The sequence below is a fragment of the Electrophorus electricus genome, chromosome 11 (assembly GCF_041902795.1).
Source record: "Electrophorus electricus isolate QZ-2024a chromosome 11, ASM4190279v1, whole genome shotgun sequence".
Lineage (NCBI taxonomy): Eukaryota > Metazoa > Chordata > Actinopteri > Gymnotiformes > Gymnotidae > Electrophorus > Electrophorus electricus.
This window is the reverse complement of record NC_137507.1, coordinates 22,577,027-22,600,656: the sequence shown is the minus strand read 5'-3', so window position 1 is coordinate 22,600,656 and position 23,630 is coordinate 22,577,027. Positions and strand designations below refer to the sequence as shown.

The following is a 23,630-nucleotide window of genomic DNA, read 5'->3' as shown; positions in this document are numbered from 1 at the left end:
TCACTGAAGCATGCATTCGTCTGTACTGTTTTTCCACAGACTACCTTACTGAGTAGCCTCAAAGTCAAAGTGCTGATTATGTGGTCCATAATCAATTCAGCCTTTAGGGAAGAGGGAACAAGGAACCTTCAAACTGGTGCACACAAGTAATTTGCTTAGCTCAGTACTGCACTAAATCTGTACTGAATACAGACATCTTTGCAGCACTTATGACAGATGATTATCAAACCGCTCATGACTATAATTGGGTGTGTTATAGAGAAAACACTTAAACTCTGCAGTCTGACACTACATGGTCTGTACTTGTTAGTGTTGGGCAATTTATGCCATCTCCTTTGCTCAAAGCACTGCCCTCACCTGCTGCTCCTTGAGCACAGACACCACCTCAGTGCGCATCTCTGGCCGAGTCACGATGGCATGGGCTGGCACTACCGCAAGGTGGCAGGTGCTGTAGCTGGAGATCTCAGCAGAGCCACCAGGACAGATCAGCTTAAAGTCTGCTGATTTCAGACCTGAAGCCCATTGTGGACCTTTTCCTAGAGTGAATGCAAAACAGGGTGGTGGGGGATGATGCATATGATACAGCCTAATTGTTGCTAGTCTTACAGAGATCTGTGATATGTGATCTCATTCAAAATGTGTCTGAAAAGTGGGTGGCCAGCCTTAACAGTTTTGTTGGGTATGTGGGTTGCGTTCTAATTTAACCATCAGCGCATCTCATTGGCTTAGCTAAATAACGTGGCAAGAGAGCTCAGCCACTTATGTTTCAGTTTTTATTTACTGCCATGGCAACAAAACAAATACAGTCAGCAATAAACTCCACTATTTTGGCTTTTATGACAAAGCTTTTTGTGTTGTGTGAGATTTGAATTTTTGAGCTTGAGAGCATGATATCTGTCCTGGAATGTGTGAGTCTTATTCCGCCATGTCACAGAATGCTCCCCTTGCCACTGGTCACGTGGTACAGCCCTCCATGCACAATGGGAATTCACAGTTTGTCTTGTTTGTAACCACACCTACGTTGTTTAGCACACACCTACACCTGGTTAGTCTCATTATGTCTGTATGTATTTAAACCCCCTGTTGGTGTGCACATCATTGTGGGTCATTGTTCCTGTTACTATTGTTTATGTTAGTTGTATTTGTATTCATGGTCACTGTTTAGTTTATATGTGATTGCTGTTGTCTTTTTTGTGTGTTAATAAATGTCTGTCTCCGTCTAGGGAGTCTGTATGTCCTGCTCCTTGCCTTGTGGCACTCAGGCCATTAGAGTCCAATACATGAGACTTGAGAGGTATGCCCCAAATATGTACTTTTTGTATGAAATGTGGTCTGGCCATTGAGGTCTCTCTAACAAAGAACTAATGTTATAATTTAGCATTATTATTTGCACATTACCGACTTACCATCTGCATTTTCCTGTACGGTAGTGTGTTTAACAAAGGCCACTTCACCTTTGCCTTCAACCATACACCTGGGAGAGAGCACACACTCAAACAGAATACCATTTCAGAATCTATTCATGACATTATGGGACCTGACCACAATGTTCTTTCTGCAACCATTAACAGCACAATTAAGGGGTACTGAGTTCATCAGAACCATACCGTAATGCTCCAGCATAGCCATAGTAAAGTTCGTCTGAGCTGGCTTTGCATTTGGCCTCTTTTCCCCCCACAAGTTTGCCACTGCCTGCACACAGTGCACACAGGCTGGATTTTGGGTCTGCACCAGGAGCACAGCTCTCATTGAAGTACTTAGCTGTGGAAGAAAAAAGTGTATTCAAAAACAAAGCAAAGACCACTATGTGCATCATATGAAGATGCAGATCAGGTAGACCTAAATTATGACAGGTTGCTTTATTCAGTATATGTTATTTCAAAACAGAAACCCTCAAATGCGTACAAGAGGAACAGACTTTACATTTTTTATTTCTAATAATGAATACATTTTCCCTGCTATTGCAGAAAGAAAGTTCAACATAGTACCAGCAAGTACCAGAAAATGGTAGCAATACTCACAGAAGTCACAATCTCTGGTTTCCTGGTGAATGAGACCCATGGGAATGTTCCAGCCTGCAGTGCGGCCCACGGCAGTGTGGCAGGATGTTCTGCCTTTCAGTGACTCCCAGGTCAAACCAGAGTCTTTGTGCACTACTGCTACTGCATAATAAGCGGATACATCTGAGGGGAGCATGAACGAAATTAGGTATGGTTTTAAGACTATCAGTATTAAAGGAAAACTTCACCCCATTACACTAACATAGATAACAGTTAACCTGGTCGGTGTCAACATTGTCTAGGTTATAAATTCAATGATAGCATTTTGTGGAAAATATTCAGTGTTTGACTGAGTCCATACCATACTATGTGTTTAAGTTTTTAAGTACCCTTTTCTATTAGGATTCAGGTAGGAGATGGAACAGAGCAAAAATTAAGAACATGGGTGAGAATACACTTCACCTACCAACTCCAGAAGCACAATTTGCTATTGGGGGGAAAAAAAATGAGTTAGTTATAGTGCTATCTATTTATATTATGTATATGATTAATTACTGAATGTCCTATTAAAAATATCATTTAAAATATGTGTACATATAATGTGATGAACATGTACATCAAGCCAAAATTATGTTCCTCACCTTCATCATATTGTTCTACCATGGCTGGTACCAGACCACACTTGCCAGCAATATATACCTGCCCTCCATCAACAGCCATTGCATCAGCCTCTTTACGCTGCAAGTACAAAGCATGAAAAAAAAAGATGACTGTGCCTATTTCAGTTAAGCATTCCATGAAGGGCACAGGTGCTGGCATGAGCCTAAAACCATGTCTGCTTAAGACCCTATATTACCATGATCTTGCCAATGCAGTCTTCAATGCTTTGGCCACTTATGCACTCAATCCTGAAGCCGTTCTTCTCATCAAAGCTGTTGATGGACCACTTATCACACTTTGCTGTTTCAGCATGGCCCACTGCACACCAGTTAATGGCAGGAGAAGCATTGTCTATGCTAAGGTCTGAGAAAGAGACAGCAAACATATTGTAAGCCATTCACTCTACACAATCATATGCATTGAAAACAATTATTGAACAAACTGTATTGTATTATCTGCACAGTATTTTTGACATGTGCAGTTTGGAATGGCCACTATTTTTAATTCTGTATCAGATTTCTTTGTGCATGACCTTTTTTGAGAGCAAAGATGGTGGCCATGTATTCTGCCCCAAGGTATAGGAAAGAGTCAGTGGCTTTAGGCAGCAGCACCAGGTTTTTTGTGGAGTCTGTAAACATAAGGTTTTTCACTGAGTAGCCCTCAGAAGAGAAGAGACCCAAGTCCTAGGGAACACAAACTTAATCAGCATCAGATTCCATGCGCAGCTTTCATATCTTATACAACATGGTCTTTATTTTTTTAGACAGGATAAATTTAAGTATAGTTACTAATACAAAGAGCAATGTGGATAGATGTACCATGCACGATACCTTGAGTGGGGTTAGAACCTGAAAGATGCGGTGAGCCAGTTCTGGATCTTTGCGACTAACAACAGCATGGGCAGGGAGTTTAGCCAGGTGGCAGGTCTTGTAGTCATCAAGGCTCTTCCTTGTGCCATCTTTGCACAGTAGTTCATATTTGACTTTCTCAACTAAAATATCAGATAGCAACAATAGTAATAATAATCTAAAATATTATCATATTTTCATGTAGCTCCTTCCTCAGAGCTTAACCTCGATTCACAAAGCGTCAACAACAGAGAACAGTCATAAGACAACAAAGAAGCAACAAAAAACAAGTGATAACCACAGAAGTGAAGTTAGCATTTTGGGGATCATGGAGAAAAACTTGCTATTTATGATTTAGGACGTTTTCACACTAGAACCTTTTTCCGGACACAGGTCCACTTGCGCTGCAAGTTCGATACATTTGGTCAAGTGTGAAAGCTATTTTTAAGACCAGCAGTAGTCCAGAGGACTGATGTCTGGTTCTTCTGAAATCAGTGGCCTGGGATTCGCTTCTAGCAATATCTCATGCAGTCTAATCAAAGTGTGGAAGCTATTCGCTCCTAACGCCTTGTGGGGCTGCATGATTATTCATTTTGTAATGTGAAAGCTTCAACTTATCATGTCAGTTCCTTATTCAAGTTTTGTGATGGTGGGGAAAGAACTGCAATGTATTTAATGTAGACTATTCATATAATGGTCCCATGTTATCACTTTTATGCATCAGAATATGTTTAATAAAACCACACTTCCTTAGGACTGGAGCAAGGTTACTGAGAGAATCATGGAAAAAGCATGTCTCTGCTGACCTGCATCACTAAAATTTTTCTTCCTATTTGCATGTGTTCCTACACAGTGGAATGCCATGTATTCCAAAAGGGGTGCTTTTTACCACTCAAGTATTTTTATACTCAAGGTAAATAATAAAAATCAGTACATGGATGAACCTATTGGCTACCATTTTTTGCACACCTGTGCCAGAAAAATAATGTTTGGAAACCAGCAATAATAAGCTCCTCCCCCAAACGAGCCCATAATTGGTCCTGGGTGTAGACTCAGGTATTAGAGAGAAGTGTAAAAACGCCCTTAATCTCCATATTTGAAAAACAGGCTAGAACAAGTACAAAGACAGCAACTGTTTTCATTCATAAAAACTCTTTGCTTACCAGGATCGGTAGAACAGTAACAAATTAGATGTTTCAGAAAAGCAACATCTCCAACTCCATCCTTTAAGCACCTGTATCAATAGATAAGATGTGCCATATAACGTGTCAGTGGCAAAGCTGACAGCAAAAATGAAAACATAACACATGAAGACTAATAATGTTTTATAATTTATGATAACTTGAAATTATACTGGGATTCTTACTGGAAAGCTCCATCATAATCATAATAGGGCTCCTTATGAGATCGTGAGCAGTCACCTTTGCAGAGTTGACACAGTTTGGAACCTTTTGGTGCTCCAGGGACACAGCTGGCTGAGAAGAATTCCATCACCGCTGTAAAGCAGTCAAGTTTATGTTACATACAAACTGGCTCCAACTCAGAGCCTTGGGACAGTTAAACATACACTATATGGCAAAAGTATATGGACACCATTCCATCATACCTATGTGAGTCTTCTGGACATCCAATTTTTAAATCATGGATATTAATATGGATCTGACCTTCTTCGTGACTATAACAGCCTCCAGTCTCCTGAGAATTCTTTCAAGGTTTTGGATTGTGTCTATTTGAATTTTTGTATATTCAGTCAAAACAGCATTTGTGAGATCAGACACAGATGATCAGATGAGAACGTGTAGTTTGCAACTGATGTTCTAATTCATCCCAAAAAGTGTGGGCTCTCAATCAGTGGGGTTGAGGTCCAGCATAGGAAAGGTTAGGGCCTTTTCCAAACTGCTTTTATAATGTTGTAAGCATATAATTTTCTAAAATGTATTTATAAGATGTAACATTGACATTGCCCTTCACTGGAACTAAAAGACCTTGTACAAATCTTGAAAAACAGTTGCATCAACCCTCTCCACCAAAATTTACTACATTATTCATTCAGGTAGGCGGCATTTTGCTGGTATCCACTAATTGCAGATATGTCAATTAGACTGCAAAGAGCATATTTCTACTGCTCCAGAGTCCAGTGGTGGTATGCTTTACACCACTATGGCTGATGCTTGATATTGCACATATATGTGCATAGCTGCCAGACCAGCAAAACCCATTTGATGAAGCTCCCCACACATAGTTCTTTTGTTACTTTCGATGTTACTTCTAGAGGCAGTTCTGATCTCTATATCAAGTGACGCAACAGAGGATACATGATTGTGATGTGTTTCAGCAATCACAGCCCTGCTCTGAGTTTGCATGGTATAACACTTTGTGGCTGAGCTGTTGTTGCTCCTAGACACTTCCATTTCACAATAAAACACTTACTGTTGACCAATGTTTGTCTACGTTGATTGAATGGTTATATAATAAACTTAGTAATTAGGAGGGGTGTCCAAATACTCTTGGCCATATAGTGTATATTAATTACCAGTTTTCTTCTCTAAGATTTGACACCATTGGGAGAACTAGGATGGGGAGGCTACGGATTGTTTGGTAGGAAACAATTTTTGTTCCTGAGAACCACAGAAGGACTTCTATTCCTTCCTCCAAAGGTTACTTACCTTCCTCCAAAGGTCTATCTTCAATACCAGCCCACCGAATCCACCCCTTTGAGAGAAGAGTGCCAATGGGAATGTTCCAACCTGCAGACTTCCCCAGACCAGTGTGGCAAGACTTTTTCCCACGAAGTTCAGTAAAGCTGAAGCCAGTGCCTTTCTTCACTACAGCAACAGCATAGTAGCATGTCTCTATGCCTGAAACAAATTAAATGTTTTCCATTTTTATAGGAAAAAATTATACAAAGACAAAAAGGCAGCAATTTCATGTGTAAAATTTCACATGGGATTTCACTGGGGTACAATCAGTCCCTTTCATTTCAAAACTCAGCTATGTACACAGGTGTTTTATAATTCTCTTAGAGAAATTACCTTCACCATAAGCTTCTGCAATGATAGGATGAAGGTCGTAGTTGGTGAGTCCAGCTCTATAGATGTCTCCTCCATCGAGAGTGATGGCATCTGCTTCACCTTCCTGATAAACATAGTTGCATAATTGAATCATTACTAAGACTTCCTGCCTCTTATAGTATTACAAATATAATGTTCGTTGGCCTTGTGATGTAACTGTAACATTTTGAGGTTCTATAGTATAGTAACTTATGTGGTGTTGGTCATTCATTAATCTGTTGATAATCATACCAAACGCTCACATTAAAAAGTAAATGTGACGTATCTAGACACAAAACACCCAGTACTCTACCTTGATGGCCCTAATGCATTCCTCAGATCCGTCGCGCTTCACGCAAGCTAGCTGCGGCGCTTTAGATGCGAGGTAGATGCACTTGCGTAGCTCCTGGTCTGACTTTAGGCACCATCTGATCTTCAGATCAGAGGGTGCAGCCTGCACTAAAGGTTAATGACACTTAAAGCATTCCCTTAAGCGGTGACATGTTAACAATTGTTTAAAATATCAATCGATAAAAAAGTAATGGAAAACTTGTATTACCGAGGTATCCGAGGAATGCAGAAACAAGAAAGATATGCATACTAGGATTCCTTAAACTGGGCTTCCGATGTAACTCGCGGCCGCAGAGGGTAATGTTCGGTGGTACAGCACTTTTTATGTGAAGCCTGGATCTGAAAGGGGCTGAGTCCGAAGGAAGGGGGACATAATCATCGTTTGTTCAATATTACCCAATCGTTGGAACGCACCACTATCCTGTGGCGCGTTATTTGAGGGAACTGGCCTTTTTGGAAATTCCCAAGTCCGCTTTGCCTTTACAAACATATCATATGACGAATTTACACAGGTTTGTGATTTCACAATTAAGCGAGAGAGAGAGAGAGAGAGAGAGAGAGAGAGAGAGAGAGAGAGAGAGAGAGAGAGAGAGAGAGAATTGGGAGTTAGTTTTCTTTTACGCAATAAAGTGTAAATATGCCTTAGTACCACTTGTCGATCATTTGGTGTAATCCCCAGGGAACGCTTATCAGTACGTATAGCCAGCGTCTTGGAATTGAAGAGTAGACACCTGCCTAGAGCTTTAATTTTTCCTGTATTGAAACCTGTATTGAAAAAGAAACCTGTATTGAATGTATGGGTCATCAAAGATTCACTATATCTCATTAGGTGGAACAAAAAGAAAAAGAAGCACACGAAGTCTCAAGCAAACAACTGATTATAAGCAACTAAGGCAAACAATAAATGATTCAAAAATATATTTGTTTTTCATGTTTTTTAAATAAAAAACACTTTAAAAGTAAAATGTTACTTTCATTACACTTAATACACATGTTCATATAAGACCATGTCTGAAGCTCTATTAGCACAATAAATAAAGAATAATAATAAAGAAACATTAATTTGGATCCTAAATGTACATATTAGATCATTGAGATTATTTTATGAATAATTAGCATTTTTCTGCAATTAAATACTGTCATTTGTTTAAATGTGTTTGATAATAAAATTCTACACATGGCTGGTGTGCAAAAAAAAAGATTCATATCACAGTTAATACATTTATATTATTAGCCTTGAGACTTTTACCACAATCTACTGCAGACTAAACCTTTAATAAATTATGTATTTATAACTACATGCCATATTATTTTATTATACATGTTCCACTTATATAAACTGCACTCTGTTTGAGCCCCCAAAACAAAGTAAAAAAGAACAAAAAGTAATTGCACTATGTAAGTGAAAAAGTAGGTGTACTATGAACACTAATAAGACAACTTGAAGTCCAAGCCAAATTTTGAAGAAATCATTGGATATGGGCCATCACATTTTATAAGAATTTATTTTGCAGCCACCCTTGGAGCATGTTGGAGAGTACCATGAGCATGGCATTCCACAGACATTTATGACTAGGGAACTAGACAGGTCAGACTCTTAGTCAATTGGCACATGCTACATGATTACCTGAACTTTAACCTCTGACCCATCAATATCAGTAAGAGATAAGAGGGCAGGTTTCAAGCAGATTTTCCATGATACATTTGTGTCAAAAAGTAGGCCACAGTGCAGAGATGCCAGAGGTCAAATCAGCATGTGTCCAATATGGACCTCTGTCTCTACATTGTAATGCTAATTAATAACAGTGCATATGTGCTTATTATCCATGAGAAACTGAAATCATCATGCCATGTCATTATTTTTGTTCCAGTTACATGGCATATTTTCAATTGTTTTTGATGACAATGAGAGCACTGTTTTTCCCATTACATTTAATAATAGGTTTTGGAATCATGCATGTATAAAAGAGATGTTCTGCTACTTGGCTTTAACCTGATTATTGTTTTTTCGCACTAATGAAATTTGCCCTTCAGAGCCAATTTTATTGATATGGATTGGAAATAGAGAAGGTTGCTGGTACTTTTACTTTTAGTAAGCCACTATATAAACCTAAATAAAAATGTTAATGTATAAATATTTTTTACTGTACAGTAACTTAAGTATTCTTTTTTGAACATTATAGTGTTCTTAATAGGTTACTTGAACAATTTGAATATTATAATAGATAATAAATGCATGTTTATGTGTGTTAGGAATGTGTATTATCTATATTACATTTTTCCACTTCACTTGGTGAAAACAGTAATGGTGCTTTCAGTCTCAGGTTTTCTTCACTCTCAAAATATTTCCCATCAAATTGACTCTAATGTTTCAATAAGAGTCAGTTCAGATGGTCAGACACATGCACTGTTGCCTTCATAACATTTCAAGGGAAATCTGACATCTTTCATAATGCATACCACATTGGCATGACATTCCTACCATTTTCTCTCAATAATCAATTATCATTTAGTTATAATTTCAATCCAATAATTTTGACAGTTTGCTAAGAAAAAATGAACATGTAAATTATTTGAAAATGTTTCAGTTTTGACCTGAAGTGTGTTTCCTTTTCATAGCTTAATTTGCTATGATTATAGCAATGGTACATCAACAGCAACTACCATTGGATTAGACTAATCAGACTTTACCTCATCTAGAGGCTACTGAATGTGAACAAACCAATTTAGTGGGTAATTATTGACAATGGGTATTTACCAAATGAAGAGATGTTACAGAACATTGTTCTTTTAACAGTGACGTAGATAAGTAAAATCTAAATCTCACTGTAACATCAAGCATTACTGAAAAGTATTGATGTTTTTGTCGAGTTATTTTATGTACATATTAATCAGTATTTGATTTCATAATTTCAGAAATTAATTCATACTTAATTAATTATTAATTATTACTTTTGGCAAACCATTTCACTGCGAGTTATATCATGTATGACTGTACGTGACAAATAAACCAAACCTGAAACCTGAAATATCAGTAAAATGCCACATTAAATAAAAAAGCTTTCATTTGTATTTTGTATTATGCAAGGCATAAATGAGCTGTTAACTCTGTTTATACCTGTTGATGTCACAGTACAGCCAGATCTCCCAGATGTCTCCCTGTGTGTACATGTGTGTTTGTTCATATGGCCATGCCCTCCCCATGTTTCACACCTGCTCCTCATTTTGTGTTGTTATTGTGCGTGTATATAAGTTTCTTATACAGTTGTGGATGTTGTCAGTGTTTGACCTCATGTTAGCCTAAGTACTACGTTGTTTTTGTTTTGTCTTTCAATAAATGTCGTTGTGTGTTACACAGCTCGTCTTTGCATCCTGCCAAGCCTCCTCACGTTACAGTTGAAAGTCTTATCAGTTGTCTCACTTTATGTCTACAGCTTCATAATGGTTAATAATGTCTACAGCTTCATAATATGTTAATCTTGTTCGTGAACAAAGGGATAAAAAGAATGGTGTTTTGCAAATCTGTGATTGTGACATTAAACAATATGGCTGTTTATTACAGTTGGAATAGCAGTATGAATAAAAATAGTACACCACTCAACAAATAAAAACACTTACATATGCCACTGTTTAATGATTTTCTCTGACATAAAAGCACAGATTGCTTTTAAACAATCTAAATGTCAGTGTGACTGGTTTGTAAAAAAAAGAAAAGAAAACCAGGAACACCAATGCTTACTTTTCCAAAACATCAGAATAAAGTTGTAACAGGTGAAAATTAAACCAGAAATTAGCTTTAGCCAAAGGGACAGCCTTCACTGAAGGTACAATCTTTCTCCAACTCTGTGAAAACAAAAGCAAAGAAAATTGACTCCTGACTCTTTGTGATAAGAACATGTATGCTACAAACACCATTTAATTTGCCTTTGTAAGCCTTTTTTACCTGGGACATAGTCAGGACACTTGCGAAGAGAGTCCATGGAGTCCATGTAGGCTGAGCCCAGAAAGTCCTTATAAGAATCTGTTGAGGGAACATCTTGGAGACACTTAGTGGAATCCTTGAAGATTAGATTTGAACCATCCTCTGACTGAAACATCTTGAAGGGGTTTGAGCTGGTAACACCAAACACAGTCTGAAATGAAGTTGATGAAAGAACAAAGTCAGTCTTCATCAGTGAGCAGAAAATGGTGTCATCATTTGCATTGTTTTTCCAAGATCTTCTGAGCATCTGCAAAGTCAAGTTGAAATACTGTGGAGACTGTGAATTACACTTAAGTGTCATGAGCAAGGCAACCAACTAATCAAGTTATATAATAAGATTGGGTTGACTACCATCATCTTTACACACATAATGGCTGGAAAAGTCCGCAGTTTGGCACTACTGCTGTTTAAGATGTAATGTGCTTGTTAGCATTGGTGATTTATGCCATCTCTTTGCTCAAAGCACTGTTCTCACCTGCTGCTCCTTGAGCACAGACACCACCGCAATGCGCATCTCTGGCCGAGTCACGATGGCATGGGCTGGCACCTTTGCAAGGTGGCAGGTGGTGTAGCTGGAGATCTCAGCAGAGCCACCAGGACAGATCAGCTTTAATTCTGCTGATTTCAGACCTGAAGCCCACTGTGGACCTTTTCCTAGAAAGAAAGTGCAAAATGTGTGGAGGGGCATGTTATGTGACTAATGTTATGTGACTTATGTGAAGTTATATTAGAGCCCAAATGTGAAGGGCTCTTAACTATAATTCGCATAATACAATAATGCAAAGGACTAATGTTTTAATCTAGCATTATTATTTACACAGTTACACAATACCGACTTACCATCTGCATTTTCCTGTACGGTAGTGTGTTTAACAAAGGCCACTTCACCTTTGCCTTCAACCATACACCTGGGAGAGAGCACACACTCAAACTGATTTCAGAATCTATCCATCACAGATAGATGGACCTGACCACAATGTTCTTTCTGCAACCATTAATAGCACATGAAGGAGTACTGGGTTTGTGAGAACCATACCGTAATGCTCCAGCATAGCCATAGTAAAGTTCGTCTGAGCTGGCTTTGCATTTGGCTTCATCTCCCCCAACACTTTTGCCACTGCCTGCACACAGTGCACACAGGCTGGATTTGGGGTCTGCGCCGGGAGCACAGCTCTCACTGAAGTACTTAGCTGTGGAAAAAAAAAAAAGTGTATTCAAAAACAAAAACAAAGACTACTATATGCATCATAGGAAGATGCAGATCAGATAGACCTAAATGATGACAGGTTGTTTTATTATATATACAGTATATATTATTTATTACAATTTATTACAATAATATACAGTATATATTATTTATTACAATGTTTTATTCTGGTCTGTTGTCATAAAAAATGTGATTCAAATGTGTTCAAGTTGATCCAGAGCTAATGCTAAACCAATTCGATGTGATAATCAAGGCTTTGATGCACTAGCAGTAAAACATAATAAAACATTGTAGCTAAAGTAAAATGAAAGTTCAAGCAACTGAAAGATAAGAACATGAGAATAATACTCACAGAAGTCACAATCTTCAGTTTCCTTGTGTATGAGACCCATGGGAATGTTCCAGCCTGCAGTGCGGCCCACGGCAGTATGGCAGGATTTTTTGCCTTTCAGTGACTCCCAGGTCAAACCAGAGTCTTTGTGCACTACAGCCACTGCGTAATAGGAGGAGGCCTCTGAGGGGAGCATGAAGGAAACAAACAGGTTAGGCATGATACTAAGCTTTATACTTGACAGAGTACATATAATGTGTGCTTAAGATTCACATAAAAAAACTGCCATAATTTTTATGGTTCACATAACATTTAATCTTTGAAATCTAGGATATAAACATGGAGAATGGAACAAAAGTGTAGAACAGGCTTCACCTACCTCCTCCAGAAGTACACTTTGCTATTGAGAGAGAAAAATTAAATTAGCTACTGTGTTCATATTACATGCATGATTACTTTCATTTGCTCAAATTTAAAAAATGTATCTTATATACAGCAAGTCAAGTTGGTGTTTCTCACCTTCATCATATTGTTCCACCATGGCTGGTACCAGACCACACTTGCCAGCAGTATATACCTGCCCTCCATCAACAGCTATTGCATCAGCCTCTTTATGCTACAAGGACAAAGCGTGAAAAAGACAGATGACTGCCTATTTCAGTTAAATATCACATAAATACTACTTATGGTGTGAAACCGTGCCCCATGCATATGACCGCAAAGTACCAGGATCTTGCGTATGCACTCATCAACACTTTCGGCTCTTGTGCACATGATCTTGGTAGTGCCCTTGTCATCCACCGCATTGATTGACCACGTGTCACACTTGACTGTTTCGGCATGGCCCACAGTACACCACTTAATGGCACCTGAACTGCTGTCTGTGCTAATTTCTGAGAAAGAAAGAAAACCTGCTATAACCCTCCTCTATTCACTGTAAACAATGACATAAAGGAGGTTCGAGAATAGAGAACACTACATTATCTATTATATTATAGTATTTTTATATGAACAGTTTGGCATAGCCTGTTTGTATCTTGAAGCAATGTGAGAGCACATGAGGCATCACCTTTCTCTAGAGACCTGATTGTGGCCATGTACACTGCTCCAAGATATGTAAACGAGTCAATGGTCTTAGACAGCTGCAACAAGCTTTTTGTCGAGTCTTTGAACATAAGGTTTTTTGCAGAGTAGCCCTCAGAGGAGAACAGACCATAACCCTGTGGAAAACAAAGTTAGTCAGCATCAAATTCTCTCTACATGCACAGCTTTTCTTCAAAGTGTTTTTTGTGGCATACATAACATACATTAAGTATAGTTACAGGATAAAAAGCAACGCAGTTAGTTGTACCACGTATTCAGTAGCATACCTGAAGTTTTGTAACAATCTTAAAGATCTGCTCAGCCAGTTCTGGATCCTTGCGACTAACGACAGCATGGGCAGGGACTTTGGCCAGGTGACAGTCCTTGTAGTCGTCAATGCTCTTCCTGGTGCCATCTTTGCACAGCAGCTCATAATCAGCCTTATCAGCACCTAAAATAAATATATAAGTAATTAAGCAAACCAACTAAGAAGCAATCAAAACCACCACCACAACAACAATAACAACATTTTTTTATTTGTATAGTTCTTTTCTAAAAAGCTCAGAGTTAATTTATAGAGCCTCAACAAAGAAGCACAATTCACCCAAAAAGAAGCATTAATAAACAATGTGAAAAAAAACAAAACAAAACCAAAAACAATTAAATGCATAAGACATAAGGAATGAGCTTTGCATGTTGGATAACTTGGAGGAAAATCATGAACATTGCAGCTGCACTTTAATATTTCTCATTGAGATTAAAGTGAAAACAGATCAGAGCAATTAGAAAACTGAATTAAAAAGTCTTTGCTTACCAGTAACTGTCAGGTGTTTCACAAAGGCCACCTCGCCAACTCCATCCTTCAAGCACCTATAAGAACAGGTCTGGTCATAACATGCTCAGCTGCACAAAGAACAGCAAACATGGCATAGAACAGTAAAAATGAAATAATTGTACTGATAATTGGGGATCACTTTATGAGATGATACTGGGATTCTTACTGGAAAGCTCCCTCATAATCATAATAGGGCTCTTTGTGAGATCGTGAGCAGTCGCCTTTGCAGAGCTGGCAGAGTTTGGAACCTTTGTCTGCTCCGGGTGCACAGCTGGCAAGGAAGAATTCCATCACCGCTGTAAAACATTATGTAAACACATGTAAACACTGTAATCCTCAAAGAATGATCAATTTGTTTTTATTAAGCCTGTGCCAGTATCCCGTAGCCATAGACCCACAACCCTTATAGGGACATGAATTTATTTATTTAATTTATCTATTCATTCTGTTTACAATTCATTAATTGTAGTTCAAATACAATATGGGATGAGTATAATATGTGGTTAAGATGTGTTCCTTAACAAATAACAGAGTCCTTATTAACATTTTTAGTCCATAATTAGGTTTGCACGATTATGACCTGCACTGATTTACATTCACAATGTCTGACATGCACTGAATTTTGAAAAGAGGGGATTCTCACTGCATAATAAGAAATTATGTAATTGTAAATGTAAATTGTGTAAATGTAAATATAAATCACCAGAGCTCCTCACGAATCTCTGATAACAGGCACTGACAAAGCTATTTCTGTTTCATGGGAAACTACTTCTCACTACCAAACCATAGAAGGACTCCTGACCCAATCACTCACCTTTCTTCAGATCAGAGTCCTCAAGACCAGTCCATTTAATATATTCATGTGCAATGAGAGTGCCAATGGGAATGTTCCAACCTGCAGACTTCCCCAGACCAGTGTGGCAAGACTTCTTCCCTTTAAGTTCACTAAAACTGAAGCCAGAGCCCTTTTTTACTACAGCAACAGCGTAGTAACATGACTCCCCGCCTGAAACAATTTCAAGAGCATTCATTAAAAAAAATGCCATGTGCTGTCCTGTGTTCCATATCTCATATTCCAGTTGCAAACACATCTAGCCTTCAGAAGTTTTTTTTTTCACATATGTTGTTTACCTTCACTATATTCCTCTGCAATGATAGGATGGAGGTCGTAGGTTTTTAGTCCGGCTGTGTAGATGTCTCCTCCATCTAGAGTGATGGCATCTGCTTCACCTTCCTAATAAACAAGATTGTATAATAGAAGTCAGTACTGTAGATTCTCTGACATATTAGTAATATTGTATTGCACATTGGCCTATGTTAAATAACTACAATTTTAGATCTTAAACCCTAGGTCTAAAGACTTTATGGCATTGTAAAAAATTACACAAAAATGTCATCTACAGCGGACAGTAGGAATTAGATCATCTATTACTCTATTGATAATCATACATACTATATATGATTCATGTATATGTCACGAAGGTAAATGTGTTGCAGTTGAACAGCCAAGATCCATTCACAAAGTCACCACTATTTTACCTTGATAGCCTTGATGCATTCTTTAGTTCCAGCTTGCTTCACACAGCCAAGCTCTGGCACTTCAGATGCGAGTTTGGTGCACTTCAGTAGTTCCTGGTCAGATTTTAAGCACCATTTGATCTTCTTAGCAGAAGGTTCAGCATGGACTAAAGATGAAACGACATGACACATAACAATACAAAACATTAAAACGTTGCTAAAATACGCAAAAACACAGTAACAATTGTTTTCTTTGACTATAACTAGTGCATTACCGAGGCATCCCAGGAAAGCAAAGATGAGAATGATATTCATAGCGGGGGTCCTTCAGCTGGGCTTCCCAGTGCAACTTGTGGGCGCAGCAGGCAGTGCTAGAGGGAGTAACGGTTTTTATAGGACGCCTGTACCTGAAGGGGCTGAGTCAGAGGCAAAGGGGACATAATCGTCGTTTGTTCACGATTACCCAATAGCCTACGCGCCTCACGGATGTACCTCAGATGGGCGCCCCATTGGACTAAACTGGCGTTGCTGGAAATTCCCTAATTCATTTTGCCTTTTCAAGCATATCACGAATTTACAGATATTTCACTGATAAGTGAGTTTCCAAGACTTTCTTCGTGCACATTTGGAAAATACAACGTGCTGACCTTCCATAAAAATATAGCAAATATGAAGAGCAAATACGGCTCTTTGTCCCTCGTCGGTGTGAATATTTTACCTGTCGATCGCTTAGTGAACACTAACTTGTTAATACTCGCTGCAGCTGTGAATTAGGTGAGCTGGTAATTTTAGCCAGTATCGCAATACAGGAATCCTGCACGTCCTGACAGTTGCCAAAATCCCGCTAGAATCCTGATAGTCGCCAAAGACTGCTGTGACTGAGCTATAATTAATCTAGATTTATCTCTTTAAATGGAAAAGAGTGCAAGTCTCCAGCATGAAATAGAATAAAATTGAGGGGAAGCATTCATGAATGATGGAAAAATAAACAGATATGCTGATTATCTTTTTTTCATGAATATAAAAGTTCGTGATATCTTCATTTTCAAAATAACAATGCTTTGTCTGGCTGTATTATGAGTAAATTTGGTAAAAGAAAAAAAAATTAGGCAACAGTTTGGTTTAATGTGTAACTGTTTGGCATATGACATGTCCCAGACATGTGTACATGGTCAATATTACTCAATATAAGAGATGAAAGTACAGAGTACATATTACAAATTGAAATATCACTGAGCAAGTCAGAGGTCTTTATCAGCATCATTGCTGCTGTCAGGCAGAGTGAAAACTTTAGGATACTAACCCCAGTTCTCTGTTAGCATAGCATGAAAAGTCTCATTGTGGGACATGCCTCAGAAGATATACACAGGGAAGCATATCCCATTGTGAGACACTGAAACGAATGCTTGAAAGAGAACTCATTGTTAAAACTCAGATGATGTTGATTTAGTCTCACTTAGCAAATGTTTGTGCTCTCCAACCTCCCACATACCACAGTAATCACTTCTTTGTAGTTATAGCCATCTTAATATATAGGGCCTAGGCAGGGCCATGATCACGCCAATGTGACAAAGATATTGTATGAGGTAAGTCTCTCCAGAATTAATGGGTGTTGGCATAAGTAGTGCAGAGTGCTGGCAATTACTCTGCCCTCTATGTTTTTCTTTTGTCTGTTATTATATATTTATTGTTATACTTTTCCCCTTTTGCTGACCTTAAAAACATTACAAAGCAGAAATTGCAAATTTAACAAAAGTGACTGCAATTTATCTAGAAACAAATGAACATATCTATAAAATGCCTATTTTATATGATAATACATATAAAAACACAATACTTCAATCAAGGCTGAAAAAGGTGTCTCAGCAAAAACATGCCTTTATAGTAATTTACTACACTAATTTTTAGGTGAGATGTCAATATACATGAAAAAACCACAAATATATAAATTTATAGCTTTTCATTTACCACATAAATTAATTTATACCTAAATTAAATTATGTGGTAAATTAAAAGTTATAAATTATAACATATGTATTTGCTCTATTCCCTATTCATTCCTGTATAACTATAATGCCACACAGTGCTACACCTGGCTGAAATGCAACTGGAGAATTAGATATATTGGACTGCTAGTCAGTTTGCACACCCCATGCAACATCACATGAACTTTAACCTTTTCCCTATTGATATCAGTGAATGTGGGCTAGCAAATTTATCACACTGTCCAAGTCTCAGAAAATAGGCTGCAGGTCAGACATATCATAGGTCAAACCTACCATACAAATGTAAATGCACTTACTATCTCTGAGGAATATAACTTAATTTCTTCATTATTGTGTTATGTCCTTCTCTCCAATTACAGGGGTTAGTTAAATATGTTTTAATGTTTTTTTTGTTTTTTTTGGGGGGGGGGGGGGGGGGGTGGCGGGGTAGAGTTTTAGACAGGGTCAAAGGAAAAATGTCCACAGGACACAACTGTATTGTGCTGTTGCTCCAAGTTGGACAGTAGATTGTGTTGCAGTAATGTAACTTGCCCCAAATTCCAGTATTATACAAAATATTATAAGTGGCCACAGTTCTGAGATGACATTCTCTACACCAATGTTGAATTTGAGTGTGATTTGTGTTGTTCTTGTACATTACTCATGTCTCTCCTTTGCCCTCTTTTTACAAGCTGTTCTCATTCATAAGATTGCTGATCGCTGGTACTTTTTTGCTTTGTGCACCATTTTTAAAATGGATGTGCATGAAAAGCCTAGGGCAACAGCTATATTAGAGGTGTCAGAACCAGCATGTATACTGATATTTCGATTATTTGGCAGGCAGCATTATATAGAGTGACTTACATATATTTATCAGTATACATTGAATGTCTACCTTATTAGAGACACCCATTGAAACCCTCATGTGGACTATACTCTGCGTAATCCATTAGTCCGTTCCAAATCCCAAGTCTGTTAGTGTCAAGTTTTCCTTAATCTTTTTTGTCTATTTAAAACTACCTAGGTCAGTCAATCATTTGCAATAGCATTTCTGCACTTCCTGATTTTTGTTGTTGTTGTTTTGATCTTTATGCTCTTCCTCCCTGTCAGTTTTTGTCTGCCATGTTTTTTGATGTTTCTGGTATTGGAAATGGATTATTGTTGTCTCTGTTTTTGGTTCTCTCTGTTGTGATCTCATAAAAACTCTTGAATTTTAACCTGAGTGTGACTCACCACACCTGAAACCCATCTAGTATCACATTGTACCTCCTTTGGCCTTCATAACTGCAACAGTAGGTTGTGGCATAGATTCCACTAGATGTTGAATTCGTCCTGCAGGAATCTTCACCTGTGTGAATAGGATAGCTTCTTGAAGTTACTGCAAATTAGATGAAGGTACTCATATATTCAGAACAGCTCGATCTACTTCGCCTCAGAGATTCTCTATAGAATTAAGATCTGGGGACTGTAAAGGTCAGGGAAGCAAGCAAAACTTGCCATGTTTGATTCAGAGGATTACACAGATACATCCCATGCAAATCTATTTGCTGGATTTGTTGACAAACATTTTTTAAACAATTTGCTGGACCTGTTCCCATAGTATTTCTGAAATAAATTGATGACATTTTAATACAGCTGCATGTGAAGAGCTCCAAATGTTCATTTCTTCTCTCTCCAGAATTCACCCAGCTCTGGAATATACATGCACATCCTGGCATGATGATAGTTGAAACAGTAAAAAAAAAAAAAAAAAGAAAAAAAAAAAGCTAAGTCTGAAAATTCTGGTTTAAACACCATCATCCATTATAAACATACAGACATAAGTTTTTATTTTCAATAAACCTTTTAACATCCCAAGGATCACAAAAACTCCATCCCTCACTCACGGCTACTATCACGGTTGGTACCTCCCAGCCACCATGTTCCATGTTTTCCCTGCCGTGTGTATTTTAGTTCCATTCCGTAGTTTCGTTTTCTCCGCCCCTCGTTTGATTTTCCACGCCTGTCCTTCGTTTCTAGCATTATTAAGTTCATGTATTTAAACCTTGTCTTGGGTGTTCATTGTTTGATTGAATGTCTGGATGCATGTCTGTATTTTAAAGCCTTCGTTTGTGAGCCCGTTTTGTGATTCTAGCCGTTTGTTTTCCTAGCTTCTTTGTTATAGCCTGCTTACCGTGTTTGCCTTCGTGTACTTTTGATTTTTGTTCATCAGGTATCCTCGTATTCTCCGTACTAGTTCAGTGACCTGGATCGTTAGAACGACTATGACTCTGAATTTGCCCCTAATAAATCTCGCTCTTCTCCGCACATGCGTTCGCCTCCTTACCGCTCATCGTTACATCTACTAAGACATGTGCATTTGAACAAAGTATGGAAACATGAATGTTTTCAGAACTGTAGATTTACTAAAGAAAGCATAGATGATGCCTTTGATCATGTTTTACCAATTGAAGGAACAGTGACCTATAAACAATCTACTGCTAAAAGAATAAGTCGTCCTTTGACGCTCACTGTAACAGGATAGCTGGGGGAGAGCAAACATAGAGCGATTCCGGTAGTAATTATGCCAATGATGGAGATTTATTTTCCCCAAAAGGCCCGGTGACAGGGGCATGATGCCATAAGGAGACAAAAAATAAATTCAGTTATCAAGGCCAACAGAGAATTAAACCCAAATGAGGTAACTTAACGTGCTTCCAATGATGGCATTCACTCAACGTATCTCGCCCAAGCTTTGCAACGCCACTCCCTCTATTTAGTCTTTGCCCCTTAGACCGGACCAGTCCAGAGACATAAATTATTAAATTCATAATATTTCTCCCCTATGGTTAAAAAATAAATGCTATCATTTAAAAACACTTTCCCATTCCAAAATTACCTTTGGGATTTATTAAAATAAATATACCCATATCTAAACATATAGAGCCCTTAATCAAAATTTTCTCCTCCCCCTTTCTACTTGGAAAATTACCTGCTCCAATAACGTGAACCAAAGACTACAAATCGCCCTCAGTTCTGTGCACGACTCGTCACGCTTAAAACCGCTGAACGGAACATGTAAATATATGCTTTGAACCCAAACTCCCTTTACCTTATTACAGTAAATATATCCATACACATATACATTAACTTTAGCAGTTATCTACATAGTCATTCGGCCACCCTGAACAATGCCAGGCAACTACAATTATCAATATTTTACAGAACTCCAGCAAACAGCAAGTTTGTTCCATCCGATAGCTATGTAATTGGAATAAGTCTTTCAACCCCATGTATTGTCCATGTTATCTCTCTAATGCTTGACTCTCCTGTTTGTTCACATGGAATCACGTTACACTCAGTTATCATCCTGCAAATCAAAGTTGTTAAACACATCAAAACACTTCAAAAACCTCCAGGATGACAGAGATCGCATCCCTTTTTTTACTCATCCGCTACAGACAAGACAAAAACATTAAACACAGGTTTTTCGAAAGTGAGATAAATGATTGTGGCTGAGTGTCATTAGCTGGGTGGAGAAGTGACCTGGGCCTACCAGCAGGTAAGTGAAATTGGGCACAGCTGTGGCTCATTAATGGTAGCCTACATATACGTTAATTATATCTGACTGCTTGCTTTATTTGTTTTGGGGGTTTTTTTTGTTTTGTTTTTTTTTGCTTTGGCATAATAAAATACCACTCCTCATATACCTGCCTCCCACATCTTTACTCCCATACTGACCACAGGAAGTGCTACAATGATAAATCAAATAATAAACTTGTTACTGCAGTCTGTGACCAACTGTCTTTCAGAGAAACCACTCAGACAAAAGAATTAGCAAACAAAAGAGTATACAATGCTAAAAAAAAATGCCACATGATGTAAACATCATGTTTCATCAGACAATGCCATCTTCGTCCATTGCTCCGTGGTCCAGTTTCTATTGCTTATATGCCTGTTGGGGATAGACGGGTCAGCATGGACTCTGACCAGTCTGCGGCCCATAACTTTTCAAACAATTTGTGCTACAGTAGCTCTTGTGTGGTATTAGACCAGATGGGCCAACCATTACTCCTTATGTGCATTGTATAAGCCTTGGGCAACCATGACCCTGTTGCTGGTTCACCAGTTGTTCCTCCTTGGATCACTTTTGGTAGGTACTAACCACTACATACTGGGAACACTCCACAGGACCTGCCATTTTGGAAATGCTCTGACCTAGCCATCTCAAGTTGAACTCTTTCACTTAGCCATTTTTCATGCTTCCAACAAATCAGTTTCAAGAACTGATTATTCACTTACTGTTTAATCCCCTTTAAAGGTACAATTGTAATGAGATAATCACATACTCTATTCTACTTGCTAGGATATATTATATGAGGAAATGACAAAGCACTTTTGTAAGTTACTCTTACTACTTTTGTAAGAGTGTCTGCTAAGTGCCATAAATGTATTGTAAATGCAATGGTTATAATGGTGTGGATGATCAGTGTATATATATAAATATAAATAAAAATGTCTTTATTTATGTATAAAATCCTATGGCTTGGCAGAAATCTGAATGTTTTGAGTAATTGTATAACTTTTAATTTACCATGTCTTCTGAATTATGTTCCTTGTATCATCAGGTTTACCTATAACATAAATTACTTATCCTTTCAGTGAGCATTGTCATGCATTTGGAGATGTTTACATATTAAAGAGATTAAAGTTCGCCCAATAGGAGCCCTCAAACTAGCATATGTCCTATAAGTAAACGGGACCTATTTAGGAGATTTCCTGTCAAAATATGATTAATGCACATCAGAAGTATTTGTATAATGATGCAGGATATACTATTTGATTCACCATGTTGCCTGCCACACTTCCTACAAGCAGGTGAAGTCACACATTAACTGGCTGCTGAGAATATGCACAGAGAAGTGGGTCTGGGACCCTTTTATATAATCCAATATTCAGTTTGCTCTTGACCACTTGGAGATCAGATTACACCAGGAATAGATTCCACTCTCCATGAGTTCCACACTAATGTCTAGAGCTGCTGCAGGGGAGGTGAATGGAATCAAGTTAGTCTGAGACACCACACTAGAATGTCAATCTTGTCCTGGGCTAGTTAGTTTGTTCTAATGAAAGTACATTGACAATGACCTGGAGGGGCGGGGGTCACTCCGATTACATCACTTATTTGACAGGCAGCTACATCTACTTATTTATTTTACTTATCTGTACATGTACGGCAACATAGATTGCTGTTCCTCCCAAATTGGGCCCTAAACTATACCTTACTGTATATTACCCTTTGTGCCAGAACAATGCAGATTAGATTTGAGCTATAAAGCCCAATATTTGGCAAAAGCATAGATCATCACATTTTATTTCAGGGAATGTATGTATGATTATGTGGACTGTATGCTGTGAACAGCACAGGAGGTTCCATGTTTCTGCACTCTGGAGGCTTTCACTGATTTTGGGTTTGAGAACACTTTAAAACATGGTCATATCCTGTTGATCGTTGCTGGTCATGTCCACCGTGTTTTTTTGTTTGTTTGCTTGTTTACTCATGCCATCAAGTTATTTAAGGCACCAGTTATGGAGAATTGCTGATGTTTCTCAAAACATTTGGAGGTAAACAGATAAATCTAAGAACAGACAATAGTGACACTGGGTACATCTTGGATTTAGTCTGGATTGCAAAGAGGCTTACCAGGTCACCTTTTAACTAGGGGTGATTCAAAAAGCAAGACTTTCAGATAAAAATATTATTACTATTACTATAGGTAACATTATTTATTTATTTTTAA

The 23,630-nt window shown here is 38.1% G+C and overlaps 2 protein-coding genes across 6 annotated transcripts in view; both read right to left on the bottom strand.

Moving 5' to 3' along the window:
- The window catches only part of LOC113590883 (serotransferrin-2-like), a 40,603-nt gene extending 33,313 nt beyond the window's left edge, over positions 1 to 7,290 (bottom strand). For 3 of the 5 annotated variants that reach the window (XR_014126166.1, XR_014126165.1, XM_027031229.3), the window contains exons 1-15: positions 7,118 to 7,288; positions 6,872 to 7,017; positions 6,541 to 6,643; positions 6,175 to 6,366; positions 4,875 to 5,004; positions 4,672 to 4,742; positions 3,491 to 3,651; positions 3,193 to 3,343; positions 2,857 to 3,023; positions 2,642 to 2,738; positions 2,467 to 2,487; positions 2,022 to 2,183; positions 1,608 to 1,761; positions 1,407 to 1,474; positions 358 to 536 (exon numbers count right to left, since the gene is read on the bottom strand). Coding sequence is in view for 3 of the 5 variants with exons in the window: in XM_027031229.3 (XP_026887030.1) it covers positions 358 to 536; positions 1,407 to 1,474; positions 1,608 to 1,761; positions 2,022 to 2,183; positions 2,467 to 2,487; positions 2,642 to 2,738; positions 2,857 to 3,023; positions 3,193 to 3,343; positions 3,491 to 3,651; positions 4,672 to 4,742; positions 4,875 to 5,004; positions 6,175 to 6,366; positions 6,541 to 6,643; positions 6,872 to 7,017; positions 7,118 to 7,157 (1,842 nt within the window). In the remaining 2 variants the exon portion in view is untranslated. Of the gene's footprint in view, positions 1 to 357; positions 537 to 1,406; positions 1,475 to 1,607; positions 1,762 to 2,021; positions 2,184 to 2,466; positions 2,488 to 2,641; positions 2,739 to 2,856; positions 3,024 to 3,192; positions 3,344 to 3,490; positions 3,652 to 4,671; positions 4,743 to 4,874; positions 5,005 to 6,174; positions 6,367 to 6,540; positions 6,644 to 6,871; positions 7,018 to 7,117 lie in introns of all 5 variants that reach the window. The other 2 variants (XM_081723846.1, XM_027031222.3) reach the window with 2 other exon arrangements.
- A 3,228-nt stretch (positions 7,291 to 10,518) lies between these two features.
- On the bottom strand, positions 10,519 to 16,297 carry tfa (transferrin-a). The gene is made up of 17 exons (XM_027031345.3): positions 16,141 to 16,297; positions 15,887 to 16,032; positions 15,479 to 15,581; positions 15,162 to 15,353; positions 14,514 to 14,643; positions 14,327 to 14,382; positions 13,800 to 13,963; positions 13,499 to 13,649; positions 13,156 to 13,322; positions 12,949 to 13,045; positions 12,809 to 12,829; positions 12,451 to 12,612; positions 11,928 to 12,081; positions 11,732 to 11,799; positions 11,367 to 11,545; positions 10,853 to 11,042; positions 10,519 to 10,752 (listed from the first exon to the last, which is right to left on the bottom strand). Exons 1-17 carry the CDS (start codon positions 16,178 to 16,180, stop codon positions 10,706 to 10,708), a joined length of 2,067 nt encoding a protein of 688 aa, XP_026887146.2. The 5' UTR covers positions 16,181 to 16,297; the 3' UTR covers positions 10,519 to 10,705.
- Between the last annotated feature and the right edge of the window lie 7,333 nt (positions 16,298 to 23,630).

Excerpts from the sequence above, each read along its gene's own strand:
- tfa (XM_027031345.3), bottom strand. The coding sequence starts at position 16,180 with ATGAATATCATTCTCATCTTTGCTTTCCTGGGATGCCTCG. Across the intron at positions 13,964-14,326 it reads GAAACACCTGACAGTTACTG|GTGCTGATAAGGCTGATTAT; the intron begins GTAAGCAAAGAC and ends TATTTATTTTAG. Across the intron at positions 11,800-11,927 it reads GGCTATGCTGGAGCATTACG|GTGTATGGTTGAAGGCAAAG; the intron begins GTATGGTTCTCA and ends GCTCTCTCCCAG.